At 35.2% G+C, this 14,749-nt stretch overlaps 1 protein-coding gene across 1 annotated transcript; it reads right to left on the minus strand.

Moving 5' to 3' along the window:
• Nucleotides 1-4,348: 4,348 nt before the first annotated feature.
• Nucleotides 4,349-14,249, minus strand: prok1 (prokineticin 1). The gene is made up of 3 exons (XM_007231938.3): nucleotides 13,758-14,249; nucleotides 8,326-8,451; nucleotides 4,349-4,833 (listed from the first exon to the last, which is right to left on the minus strand). The coding sequence occupies exons 1-3, from the start codon at nucleotides 13,830-13,832 to the stop codon at nucleotides 4,714-4,716; spliced, it is 321 nt and encodes a 106-aa protein (XP_007232000.1). The 5' UTR covers nucleotides 13,833-14,249; the 3' UTR covers nucleotides 4,349-4,713.
• Between the last annotated feature and the right edge of the window lie 500 nt (nucleotides 14,250-14,749).

Here is a 14,749-nt window from a genome sequence, read left to right on the forward strand (position 1 = left end):
CACTCCTACCACCCCTACCCCAAAACCTGCAGGAACTGTGTAAGAATATTTATAGATTATTGCTGGACATCATTAGGAACCTCTACAACTCAATGCTGAGATGTTTAGCATGCATTTCACTTTACTTCTGTGCACGTATCTTATTAATTTTGCCTTTTTTGTCTAAATAAATGTAATAAAAATGACATAATACACATACATATGTTTTAATTAGTATTAAAAAAAGATAAATAAACTAAATAAATAAACAAATATGGATAAATAAACTAAAATATACGATACTCTATCGTATCATATAATTAATCTCTCTAGAGTGAAGATACAGCATGCTGTTCCGTTCTTATTCTTTGGTATCAAGAAATGAAAATATAGTAAAGATAATGTTCTTCCGTATCAAATATTAAATGTGTAATAAAGATTTAGCTCTTTTGTTTTCTTTATCAGCTGGAACATTTCTGCGCGTGCCTCTGTTTGCTGTCTGTCCCCCCAGATAGAAAGAACTACGCAAGGTCAGGCAGCAACACTGACTTTAGCACCAATGACTTTCCACATCCTGCAATCAAGAGTATTACATCAGTGTACATCAGGGGTGTCCAAACTATGGCCCGCGGGCCATTTGCCCGCAGGTTTTATAATGTGAGAAAGTTTGAACGCTAGGTGTCAGAAACGGGCCAAAGAGTCTAAAAGCGGAGAGGCTGCACAGTTTTAGCGCAGAAAAACGGGCCAAAGAGTCTAAAAGCAGAGAGGCTGCACAGTTTTAGTGCAGAAAAACGAGCCAAATAGTCTAAAAGTTGCCGTAATCAAGGAGTTTAATATTAAGAGACCGCATGAAATGAAAAATCAATTTGAAAAATCTTAGTTTACACAACACTGTCAAAGATACATAAAGATAGAAAATGAAATGAAAGTAATCTGGAAAATGTATTATTTAAAGTGGTATATTTCATTATTTGTTTTATTATAGAGTCTGTGGCCCGTGACTTCAAATATATTCAAATCATGATTGATCCACCCCCATGCTTAACAGTTGGACAGGTCTTCTTTTCATCACATTTTGCACTTCTCTAAACATAACTTTGCTCATTGCTCTTTATGGCTAACATTTCCATTTGCCCGCAGGTTTTATAATGTGTTAGCCATAAAGAGCAATGAGCAAAGTTATGTTTAGAGAAGTGCAAAATGTGATGAAAAGAAGACTTGTCCAACTGTTAAGCATGGGGGTGGATCAATCATGATTTGAACCCCAACAAAAAAAGTTTGGACACCCCTGGTTTACATCATACAACACATCGACACAGTACATTTTTTGTTTTGTTTTCATTATATAAAAAATATATTTCATATTTTATGGGACATTTCATTCCCATAAATGGTTTTCAGAATTTAATGTACTGAAACTAGAATGTGCAGAAGTGTGTTATCTGCAGTGTTGGGCACGTTACTTTGAAAAAGTAATCAGTTATAGTTATAGTAACTGAGTTACTAACTGAGTAACTCCACTATAAAAGTAGATAGATAGATAGATAGATAGATAGATAGATAGATAGATAGATAGATAGATAGATAGATAGATAGATAGATAGATAGATAGATAGATAGATAGATAGATAGATAGATAGATAGATAGATAGATAGATAGATAGATAGATAGATACTTTATTTATCCCGAAGGAAATTTAGGCAAAAGTAAGTTTACGTTACTTTTGTGTTACTCGCCCCCCTGTAGTAATACATTGAGCAGCTAAAGTATCGTGCAGTAACAGGATGTGGGAAATGGTAACGGCGTTATAGTTACAGTCAGAGTCATTAGTTAGATTACTCGCTACGGAAAAAAGTAACTGTTATTTCCATCACTGGTTATCTGTGTTTAGTATGTGAACAAATGCATGAAACCTGGCCAGGGGCCGCCAAACTATACAAAACCATTGCTTAATATTGTTTTCTAAATAAGATGATTTTAAAAAAGCACAACGTTGAAAATTAAATATTTCTTTAGAATTTAAATTAAAGTGGAAAAGCGCAAGTGAAAGTTTCACCATGCATGGTCAGTACTATAAGTAACATCCCTTTTTGGCAAGTTTCACAGCTTGTAAATGTCTGATCTTTTTAAAAATAATAAATGTATAGCTTTAGTCCATTTTCTACCAAATTTGAAAAGCCAGTAACCTGTTTAAATCTCTGATCACAAATGCTGACTTCTCCAATTAATGTGAAGTCAGATACCACCTCTTTTCCAACCATCACTGATGCAGCATCACCAACAACACTATCACACTCAGAGGAAAGCACTGTATCTCCAGCTCTGATACATCAGCTAACAGAAGCCTGTGCTGACCTGTGCATCACCTTTAGATTGATGAGGAGAGGGATTGCCATGTACCCATTAATTGTGCTCTCTCTGATGGCGAAGCAGCATGAACTGGGATTCAAAACAAAGGTCCTTTGATCATACTGATAGCAGTTTAATCCACTGACCTATTCAGTTCACTGATGTGTGTTTAGAATCATTGTACAGTATGTCTACAGCTCTTCAACTTTTTACATACATAATGTACACTGACATACCAAATGTCATGGGATTGGAGTATGTAAGATGTAAGTGAGTTAGAACACTAGTCAGTGTGCTCATAGCAAGGCAAAATAAATGACCAGAATCGGAGTTAGATCTGATGGTGGGTGCCGAATAATCTAGTTCCATAGTTAGTTAGTACAGGCATTCCTCAAGCCACAGTGTCATGTGTGTACTTTTAATACATCAATGAAGACTTTAATTACCACCCACAGTGGACAGGGCAGTGGGTGGTAATGATTGTGTCTGGCAGTGTCTGGCTAGCATTAAACATGCCCCCATGTAATTCAAGTGACCCCATAAACATATCTTACAGGTCAGGACACCATACTAGACATGCTAGATCTTGTTTCATCCTGTTTCCTTCTTTTTGGCATGTCAGTGAGCCCTTTGTGAAATGTCCTTGTACACAAACTCAAATCATGATTGATCCACCCCCATGCTTAACAGTTGGACAAGTCTTCTTTTCATCACATTTTGCACTTCTCTAAACATAACTTTGCTCATTTCTCTTTTAAAAAATCAGTCCACATATCTGGATTATAAAATGCATTTAGATGGACTTTTAATTATAAAAATTGGGGTGAAGAAGCAAAAGAGTTTTTTTTCTGATGTCTCTTCTACACAGGTCAAATTTGTGCAGGTAGCATAAAGTAGAAGAGAAATCCCTCCAGGATCTGCTAAATCTTACCAGAGGTGTTTTGCAGTCACATGCTGGGTTCAGTTTGCTTTTCTAGCAACCTTATGAGCACTTCTTGGCCTTCCAGACCTCAAATTGACCTTTCTTTTGTTTGTTTTCCCTTCTCTCAAGTAATAAATTATGTGACTTTCAGAAGCTGGAATAATACAAACTCTGAACTCACCGAACTCCACCCAGTCTTCTCTTCAATTTAGTTTAGAGGCAATTAAGGGCATTTTCACACCTGAAAAAGCCTGGAACCAGTTTCCACACTAAGGTTCATGTGTGTTCATGTGTGTTCACGTGTGCTCTTTAATGACTTTATTGACTTTAAGGACATATTTTGAGGAAAAACTTTTTTTTTTCACTATTTTAACTACAATAATCTACACATGGCTAATAAATCTATCATTTCTATAATATGAAAATGTACCAAACTATTAGGAAACCACATAACAAAAAATCTCTTATTTTAAAATTACACTAATGGCATTACTTGACTGTTTATTTACAGTATCACTCAAAAGTTTGGACACACCTCCTCTCATTCACTGTATTTTTTTTTCTTTTTATGATTTAATAAAAAGTGTTAAACAAACCAGAATATGTTTTATATACTTTAGATTCTTCTAAGTAGCAGATTTACTGTATCATTGGTATTTTAATCTCAGTGTCTTCATGAGGGAGACTCACCTGGAATAGTTTTCTCAGCATCTTGAAGGAAGGAGTTCCTGGAGGTGTTGGTGTTACTGTCACTGGGAGTCTTACTTTTATTTACCCACTTAAAAAAAATATAATCACAAAAATGTAAAAAGCTGTCTTTTATGTGTATTCCCTACAGTCAAAGGGTTATAAACTAACATAGTATTTGAATCAGTATAATTAATACTGTCAGCTAATTAATTCCTGTCATTAAGTCATTTGATTCACTGCCTGAAGCTGCTTCAAATGAGTAATATTTAAACTATTAAACCCCTATAAATAATAGTAGAGCAGAAAGAGCCCAATAACTCATGTATTTCCTGTAAAAAGAGTAAAACAACAGCCACTCTCATTTAATATTATCAAGCATTAAAACAAAAGGAAACAGAGACGCTGAATATGGAGCAATAGATTTATTTGGAAATATTATAATACTGTATGTTTAATATATTCTGGATGTCATCAGGTATGGCTGCGTGTTTCAGAGCACATGATTGACTAAGTGACCTATCAAGTTTAAATACACTGAGGGCCAAAGTAAACCAACTGTGACTTTGCATTTCTGAGCCAAACGTCACAACATGAGGGCCGGTGTGCTGCGTTCAGGAGACGGGTGATAACAGTGTGTTTAGTGCAAACTGCATGAACGATAAAACCAAAAGTCTGGAGCGGTGGCACTTATTCTTGTCCTTCTTTAGTAGTCTTCTGTCCTCCATTTCTCTCTCTCTCTCTCTCTCTCTCTCTCTGTCTCTCTCATATGCAGTTAAAAGTCAATGTTTTTGAAGTCGTTGGTGCACCGGTATCTGCTGTCAGCGTATCTGGTGCACACTAGATGAGGCAGGCAGGGGCAGGTGTGGTGCTGTCTCTTCCCGGGGAAAGGCACCTGTGTAGAGAGCCAGGATACATCCACACGCCAAACACATCATTTATGTATTATTTCTGAATCAAAAACCACTGTAAAATAAGGCTATCCATATTTCATAAGGGTTTACAAATGTTTTATACATGTATGAGTTTATTAATGGTTATTAATTAAGTTGTAAATACCTTAAAATACATTAATAAGCACTTATAACACAAACACCTGTTGTTTGCCAATAGAGATCCCACATTCATTTAAACTGTCAAACTTCAGATCTTCCTGGATAATTATCTTATTTTATTTTCTCCATTAGTCAGGAATAAAACTGCCATGTTAAAATATTTGTTCAAATATCAGTTAACTTTTCAGATTAATTGAGCTCTTCTAATGAATAACCATACATCAATTAATGCTCTAAAACTTTATCATCATTTAAGTCTAAAAAGAATGTTTTTAATGTAAAACTTAATGTAATGTCATCACTGGATAAATAATGAATCTATATCATCACTGTCCAATGAAAAACAAGTATCTCAAAAACAGCAACTTTACAGAGAGTTTATAAGAAGAGTTTATTTCAGGTAATTTTGAAGTTTCTATTTGTATTGGTTTGTTCATCAAGAAATTTTGGCACAGTGTAAGAAACAGTTTGTCTGTTTAAATTGTGTACTAAATTGTGAACTAAAAATCAACAAAAAATGGAGATACTTGTTTTTCAGTGGACAGCGACGATATAAATAAATGCAGATTCAGGGGTTCATGGACAGAGGGAATTGTGGTAAACTAGGATGCTGGTGCTGCTGTTCTCCCACCACACGCGGTCACTCAGGTTTGTGGACGGTGGAGTGGGTGGATGCCAGTGTTTCAGGGAGCCTCCATGTCTGTTACCTTCTGGCTCTCTCCCTTTAGTTAGGCTGTTTTATTCAGATCTGCTGGAGTCATTTGCCACACTCTGATAATATTTTATATTCTTTGTTTTACATAAATCCAGTTAAAACTAATTCCATCTCTCTGTCTTCCTCCAAGTTACTGACCGCCCACCTGTCTGACCCGATACCGATGGATGTTGGACCCTCAGGCTCTCGCGTCTCCTGTCCGACCAGACTGATGGAGTTTCTGAAGTCAGCTCTTCTCCACTACCCACCACAGATCAGCTGCTCATCATCCATCTTATTCTCCACTACAGATACATCCAAGCCATTAGTGGCGCTATTATACTCCTGAATATATAAAACCTATATGGATGTATAAAAGACTTTTTAAATTTTAATTTAAAAGCTGTTTGACCAGTGGTAGGATGGTCCCCCCTTAAATGTGAGTCTTGGTCCTCCCAAGGTTTCTTCCTCCTCCTGCAGCTCTGAGGGAGTTTTTCCTTGCCTCCGCGCTCACTGGGGGTTCTGTATTCTGTATTTTCTATGTGTAATGTTTTGCCTGATTCTTTGTCCTGTGATCATGTTTCTGTAAAGCTGCTTTGTGCCAACGCCAGTTGTAAAAAGCGCTATACAAATAAATTTGAAATGTGGGTTCACTATTTGGCAAATGACAGGTCACTTTTACAACATAATTACTAACTAATGAAACATAGTTTATCAACTATTTATAAGGCCTTTATAAGGGTAGCCATATTTTAAAATGTAAATATAAAAAAACTTGGCATGTTTATTTAGATAATTGGATAATTGGATAAATCACTGTACTGGCACATACTGTATATAATCAGTCTGGAAGTTAGAAATTCACAAGCACAAACACAAAAAACTGTATATAATTTAATACAGGCTGTATCTGAGTGATCTGAGCACTCTGTGTTCTTTATGTTGAAAGATACAGTATGATGTTTTCATCCACTGGATCTTTGTAGCTCTGAATCTCAGTACATCAGTATCTGGTTCTGCCCATCGTCCAGTTTTAATATCTCAGGATCAGTGAGATGGACAGGAAGAGAGATACAACTCTGACAACACTGATCTCGCCCCGATGGGCTTTATACAATACAATATCAGATACACTTGTCAACCAGGCATGCCCTCAGAGAGAGTACTGCTCTGTCTATATATATATATATATATATTACACTGATATTTTTTGACAAGATTGACTTAATAATAAAACCAGTTGTAAATTAAACACCATTAAAAACTACCATTAAATATTTTGTATATGTATGCAATTGTGTATATGTATATATGTACATATAAACATAAAGTGGTGGTTTTGTACACAAAGTCAAAATCCTGATCTTTTTGAAGAGTTGAAGCTGTTCTGCACAGAGTAATGGGTTAAAATTCAAGAAAATAAAAGCAAAGGTTCATATATATTTGTATATAATGTATAAGGTAAAATTGGATGATTTTACTCAACAAATAAATGCGCAAGAATAATATTTTTGTCTCATTTGTTTAAATGGGTTCTCTTTATCTACTTTTAGGACTTGTGTGTGAAAATCTGAAGATGGTTTAGCTCATAGTTATGCAGAAATATAGAAAATTCTAAAGGGTTCAGAAACTTTTAAGCACCAATGTAGATATGTGTTGTAAGAATAAACACTATTTATCCTTTACATTGTGACAAAACAATGTGATGAGTAATGGACCTAAAAATACATCATAATAAATAATATAATTTTTAAATAAAAACATATTCATACTTTAAATACCATTAGTTGTGAGATAAAGAGGTTTTGTGTCAGCACTAATAATAGATGCTAGGGTACTCTAATAAGTGACAAGAGTCCTGTCGTGCAGGTCTTCTACTGCCCTGCTCATATCAGCGGTGCTCTGATACTCACACCACGCTTTTAACCCAGTGAATAAACTAATTACTCCACTCCTCCCGGCATGAACTGGGTGTGTGTGTGTATATTGGTTGGGAACACCTTACACATTACACTCTTTGTAGGAGATTTAGTACTTTATAGCAGCAAGGCTCAGAACAACTGCTTCTAACAAGTAATCAGGAAAAATGAAGGTAATTGTTGACCTAAAAACAGGTGCGGCATAAAGTTATCCAAAAGCAGTGTGCAAGACTGGTGGAGGAGAACATGCCAAGATGCATGAAATTAACTGTGATTACTGTGATTAACTGTGAAATGGTTATTCCACCATTATTGATTTCTAAACTCCTAAAACTTTATGAATATGAACTTGTTTTCTTTGCATTATTTGAGGTCTGAAAGCTCTGCATCTTTTTTGTTATTTCAGCCATCTGCAAATAAATGCTCTAAATGACATTATTTTTATTTAGAATTTGGGAGAAATGTTGTCCGTAGTTTATAGAATAAAACAACAATGTTAATTTTACTCAAACATATACCTATAAATAGCAAAATCAGAGAAACTGATTCAGAAAATGAAGTGGTTTCTTAATTTTTTTTCCAGAGCTGTTTATATATATATATATATATATATATATATATATATATATATATATATATATATATATTCATTCATTCATATATGCTACGTGTGTGTGTGTGTGTGTGTGTGTGTAATGGTGTAAAAAGTGTATAAGCACCTTATGACTGAAGGGGTGGCACTCGTCTCCCTCCAGCCCCTGTGGCGTGCACATCCTCAGACCCCTCAGCCACAGACTCACCGCACAGCACAGCCCCACACCACACTGAACATCTCTGTCACATGCCTACACACACACACGCACACACACACACAAACACGCACACACACATGAGTACAAAACAGGGCGCGCCACTCGGTCTCATATAAATACCATTAACATTAAAATACTTCAGATAAGAGATTCTGTCATCGTTTGTTTATTATGCAATTATACATATTGTGTAATAATTACCGGTCATATTATGAGTAACGTTGATACTCAAATAAAAAATGGGTTAAAGGCAGCAAGTATAATGTTAAAAAATGTTGATAGGTATAATAATGACAAAAAAACCTTTAGGGTCAGAATCAGAATATTATGACCGTCTCCAGTCCATCTTATTAGCTCCACTGGTGGGTTTGCCCAGAAAGCAGAGTAACATCAAAATGTAGAATGAAATGATTGGTCCAATTCTCAGTGTTTATACAGTACATAGTAAATACTATCGGAATATTATGACCACCTCCCTGTTTCTACACTCTCTGTCCAGCTTCTCTGTCCAGCTTACTCTCATCATATAGGTGGCATTGTAGTATATCTACAATTACTGACTCTAGTCCTGGATACTACTTTAAAATAAGTCTCCTTTATAAAGTGTTTATAAATAGTTTATAAAGGAGTTTACTAACGATTATAAAAAAGTTGTAAATACTTTTAAAACATCAATAAGCACTTAATAAACACATACATATTAAGAACAACAGTAAAAATGACTTTTTTAACATTTAATAACTAGTAAAATAATATAGAAAGTCAGTTAATCAATCATTTAATATGTGATTATAGTTAAATGAATAAAGTTATTAACAGAAATGTTAATGCTGACTGATGGAAAAGACAAAGTAAGATAAGCAACTAGTAAGATCTGAGGTTTAACAGTATAAACAAATATTGAATCACTGTTTGGTACACAACAAGCCACTTTATAAACTATTTATAAACCCTTGGTTTAAAAGTGGTACCTAGTCTTGTATCTGTATCTTTGCATATTTTCTCTGTATTTTAATGTTCAGGACCCCACAGGACCACCATAGAGCGAATATGTACTGTATTATTGTTAGGGTTAGATATAGTACAATATTTGTATATTTGTATTTATTTGTATTTATATATATACAGTGAGTCCAAGAAGTATTTGATCCCTTGCTGATTTTCTTTGTTTGCCCACTAATAAAGACACTATCCTTCTGCACTTTTAATGGTGTATATATTCTAACATGGAGAGACAGAATATCAAGACAAAAATCCAGAATATAATTTTAAAGAATATATTTTAATTAATTTGTATTTCAATGAGGAAAATAAGTATTTGATCCCTCTTGCCAAACACACTCAATACTTAGTGGCAAAGCCTTTGTTTGCAAGCACAGCAGTGAGACATTTGTTGTAGTTAACCACAAGTTTAGCACACACACCAGGGGGAATTTTGGCCCACTCTTCTTTGCAGATCCTCTCTAAATCATGAAGGTTGGTGGGCTGTCGCTTGGCAACTCTGACCTTCAGCTCCCTCCATAGATTTTCGATCGGATTGAGATCTGGCGACTGGCTGGGCCACTCCATGACCTTAATGTGATTTTTCTTGAGCCAATCCTTTGTTGCCTTTGCTGTATGTTTAGGGTCGTTATCATGTTGGAAGACCCAACCACGGCCCATTTTCAGATCCCTGGCAGAGGGGAGGAGGTTGTCCCTCAGGATTGTGCGGTACATGGCTCCATCCATCTTCCCAGTGATGCGGTGAAGTAGCCCTGTACCCTTGGCAGAGAAACACCCCCAAAACATTATGCTTCCACCTCCATGCTTGACGGTGGGCACAGTGTTCTTGGGGTCATAGGCAGCATTTTTCTTCCTCCACACATGGCGGGTGGAGTTGAGGCCAAAAAGTTCAATTTTGGTCTCGTCTGACCACAAAACCTCCCAATAACTTGGTTCATCTTTCAAATGATCATTGGCATACTTGAGGCGCTCCTCCACATGTGCTCTCTTCAGCAGGGGTACCTTTCGGGCACTGCAGGATGTGAATCCATTGTTGCGCAAAGTGTTGCCAATTGTTTCCTTGCAAACTGTGGTCCCAGCTGCCTTCAGGTCATTTGCTAACTCCTGCCGAGTGGTTGCAGGAGGATTTCTGACCGTTCTCAGCATCATTGCCACCCCACGAGGCGAAATCTTCTTTGGAGCACCGGGCCAAGGTCTGTTGATTGTCATGTTATACTCTTTAAACTTTCTGATAATTGCACCAATAGTTGTTACTTTCACATCCAACACCTTACTAATCTTTTTGTAGCCCATTCCAGCTTTGTGAAGGTCAACAATTCTGACTCTGAGGTCCTGTGACAGCTCTTTGGTTTTACCCATGTTGGAGACTTGAAATCTGTGTGATCTGTCTGATTCTGTGGACAGGTGTTTTTCACACAAGTGATTAGTGAGAACAGGTGGCTTCAGGTCAGGTAACAAGTTGATTGGGAGTGTCTAACTGGTCTGTAAAAGCCAGAACTGCTAATGAATACTAAGGGATCAAATACTTATTTCACTCCATGAAATACAAATCAATTAATATATATTCCTTAGATTTATTTTCTGGATTTTCTTTGTAATATTCTGTCTCTCCATGTAAGAATACATCCACCATTAAAAGTATAGAATGATCATGTCTTTATTAGTGGGCCAACGAAGAAAATCAGCAAGGGATCAAATACTTCTTGGACTCACTGTATATATATATATATATATAGGTGTGTGTATGTATACATATAATATAAATATGGATATTTAGATGAGCAAATTGTCTGATTGTCTATGAAACATTCATATATCAGATCGGTATGAGAATGTTACGCTTTTGACCTGAATTATCTCCAGTGATGGAAAAAAAAATGATAATGCTGTTTTCTGTTCTATAATGCAAATAAAAGCAGACTCTAATGTTTTACTATAAAATCTATATAGCAATTAAAACCACTGCAAAATCTATATAGCAAATAAATCCATCGTTGCCCTTTCTATTAATGATTTATAACCTAATTACTAACCATTAATAACCTCTTTTATACACTTTATTAACTTTTTTATCCTGTCTGTTTTCTCTACTGTTCAGGACACCACAGGACCACCATAGAATGAGCATGTACTCTATTATTGTTAGGGTGGCGGGTCATTGGGTCTCAGCACTGTAGTGTTGGACACTGACGTGGTGGTGATTAGTGTGTTAGTGTGTGCTGTGTTGGTGGCATGATTGGATCAGATATATATTGTCGAGTTGTCCAATGAAAACATGTTTATCTCTAAAACAGCAAATTTACAGAGGAGAGATAAAACCTTATTCATTTTTAGTGGAAGTCAGTGTAAAAAGAGTTTATTTCACCAAATTTTGGAGAATTTTTGCACAGTGTAAAACACACATAATTTAAACACAGTTTGTGTGTTTAAATTATGCAGTAAACTAAAAATAGAGATACTTGTTTTTTATTGGACAGAGACGATATGCTCACTCTGTCTACATATATATATATATATATATATATACATACAGTATATAACTACCATCAATACTATTAACACCTACAGCATAAAAAGCTTTGAAAAAAGGTTTGAAAGGCAGCCAATTAATAAAAGGACGAAGGAATTTAACCGGCTCTAAATATTGACAAGAAAACGTTTGATCTGAAGCCAGAATAACCGTGAACAGAGTATAAAAGGTCAGAATGTTAAGTATCACTTCGAGCAGGTGCTGTATAATAAGGGGGTGGAGATTCTGTGTTTTGAAGTGAGCTATTTTTCTTGTATTGTATGTTTGTATGCATTCTGTCACTCATGTATCACATGCATACATAAATCAGGAATCTTTGCTTTAATCTAAATATCAAGTCACATTACACATTTAAAGTATTATATGCTAATAAAGCTCCCTGATGAAGAATCCCATGTTCAGTCAGTATTCATTTTAGTCTATTTCAAACTAGCTAAAACTGCTTTAGTTGATTCATATTCATATAACAGTTTCAGATCCTGCATCCATTACAATGGACATCATGTATTTTAAATGTTTTGTTGTATATAACACTATTTGAGAGCTGTTGTCCATTAAAATAGATAATTAACATTATTAAGTTTATAAACCAATGAAACAAACAGTATCAGTAACTGTAGTAACTGGAAAAACAGTAGTACTATACAGAGACATTAAGGAAAAGTAACAGCTAATTTTTACTAATTTAATGTAATTTAGTACACTTTTTTAAATCTTTTTTTTTTACTGTTTATGGATGGTTTATGAAATAAAAGGGTCAATATAAAATATAAAATATTACACACAGGTTTCCAATGCAGTGGAAATAAAAAAATAAATACATAGTTAATTGGATTTATTTGCTATATAGATTTTATAGTAGAATAAGAATAAGAGGCTTCTTTCTGTGCATTCTATCATAATCTCTGATCATCAAATCATAAAGAATCAACAATAGTTTGTTAAAACATGACAGCGACTGAGATGTGTAAGTGTGAAATAACTTACTTTGGTAACAAAAAATGGCAAAATGCTAAATACCTTGTTAATAACATGTAGTTTTTGCTGTTTTTATTCTTTATTTAGACATTCTGCCACTTTTATCAAAGAAAAGGCAATTATAAAACTACAGTTTAAAAATATTTATTGAATGCTAAATATTTTTAACATCTCAGCTGGTTGGAGTTCTTTGATAATTAAATCAAAAAGTTGTTGTTTAATATTAATTAATATTAGAGCTTTGGTTATAAAGCTTTGGTTGTCCTATATTGCACTATATCTAACTCTAAACCTAATTTTAACTAAAATTGTGAATTAAATCTAACACTACTGAAGAACCATGAAGAACATATGCAGCAACTAAGATTTGCAAGTGTGAAGCACCTTTATATTGGTAAAGAAATAGGGATGCACAGAAATGACTTTTTTTTAGTCTGAAACTGAACAAAATGAAAAGATGAAACATTTGGCCAAAGTCTGAATACCAAACATGTTGTTTTTGCTGTTTTTCTTTCATTTTGCTATTTTTCCTCTTTATCAAAGAAGAGATTAAAAATATTTATTGAATGCTGAACATTTTTAACTCATTTTTATCTCTTATTGTTTGGGGTTGTTTCAACATTAAATTTGTTAAGCATTTTGTATCATTTTGTAAGAGCTTTTAGCTGTTTCTTTTTTGAGTCAAAACACTTTGGTTGCCAAATACTCAGTGCATCCCTCTAAAGAACACTCATATCTCCTTTGTAAATCTATGGTTCTTCTATGGCATCACTACAAGAACCCTTTGTAGCATCTTTTAACATTTTTAAAGCATTTTTAAGCGACTTACCCCAGTGATGACGGCGCATCTGCAGCCACTCAGAGACACCAGGAGTACTGAGAAGAAGAGCACCAGCGAACTCATAGCAGCAACAGGAGAGCTCCACACCAGAGGACTACAGGACACTCTCACACTTCTATCTGTCCTTCTTTTTCTTTACCCTCCTGTAACCCTGTCTTCCTGTCTATCTCTCTATCTCTATTTCTCTTATTTATAATGCTCTTACTTCTCTTTTATCTTAGTTAGTTTTTATAAATGAGGAGATGATGAGGAGAAAATGATGAGGAGGAGGGATGATGGAGGGTTCTTGTGCTGATCCTTGTTCTTCCTGTGTTTGTTGCTGTCTTAAGCTTTTCCGAAGCTTCCGAAGTCTTATTCTTTATTCTTTTTTCTTCTTTGTGTTGTTTTTCTTTTTCTTCTTCTCTGTCTTCTTTTTTAAGAATTGTTTTTTTCTTCCTCTGTTTTTTTCTTCTTCTTCTTCTTCTTCTTCTTCTTCTTCTTCTTCTTCTTCTTCTTCTTGTCCTCTTTGGTGTCTTGGGTCACTGAAGCTCTGGTAAGTTCTTAAATGAGACTCTAAATAAAGCTCTCTCTCTCTCTCTTTTTCTCTCCTGTCTTTCTCTCTCTCTCTCTCTTTATCTCCCCTCACTCTTCTCCATCCCCCCTCCCGTACCTCCGCAGGGTCTTCGTCATCCCACTGTGTGTGTGTGTGTGTGTGACGCTGGACAGGTCGATGAAGCTACGCCATTCTGCGTATCTCAGGGTACGTCCCTTTAAATGGGCTCATTGGACTTGGATGGAGCAATTTGTGGAAGGCTGACGTCAACACTGTTAACTGTAAATCCCTCAAAAAATGTCTTAATTTAAATTAATTAAATTAAGAATGGATTTTTTTATGCTAAGAAGAATTGAGCACTAGAGTTATGAAGTATTAATAAGTAGTAGAGTAGTAATAATGCATTTTACTGCATGCCAGAAGCAGGTGCATCTAAATTCATTGGTAA

The sequence above is a fragment of the Astyanax mexicanus genome, chromosome 12 (assembly GCF_023375975.1).
Source record: "Astyanax mexicanus isolate ESR-SI-001 chromosome 12, AstMex3_surface, whole genome shotgun sequence".
NCBI lineage: Eukaryota > Metazoa > Chordata > Actinopteri > Characiformes > Acestrorhamphidae > Astyanax > Astyanax mexicanus.

What these genes read in the sequence shown, in the direction of transcription:
- prok1 (XM_007231938.3), bottom strand. Translation starts at nt 13,832, where the DNA reads ATGAGTTCGCTGGTGCTCTTCTTCTCAGTACTCCTGGTGTCTCTGAGT. An exon ending in GATGCGCCGTCATCACTGGG is followed by an intron (nt 8,452 to 13,757) that starts GTAAGTCGCTTA and finishes GTGTGTGTGTAG; the next exon opens with GCATGTGACAGAGATGTTCA. An exon ending in GCCACCCCTTCAGTCATAAG is followed by an intron (nt 4,834 to 8,325) that starts GTGCTTATACAC and finishes CTCTCTACACAG; the next exon opens with GTGCCTTTCCCCGGGAAGAG.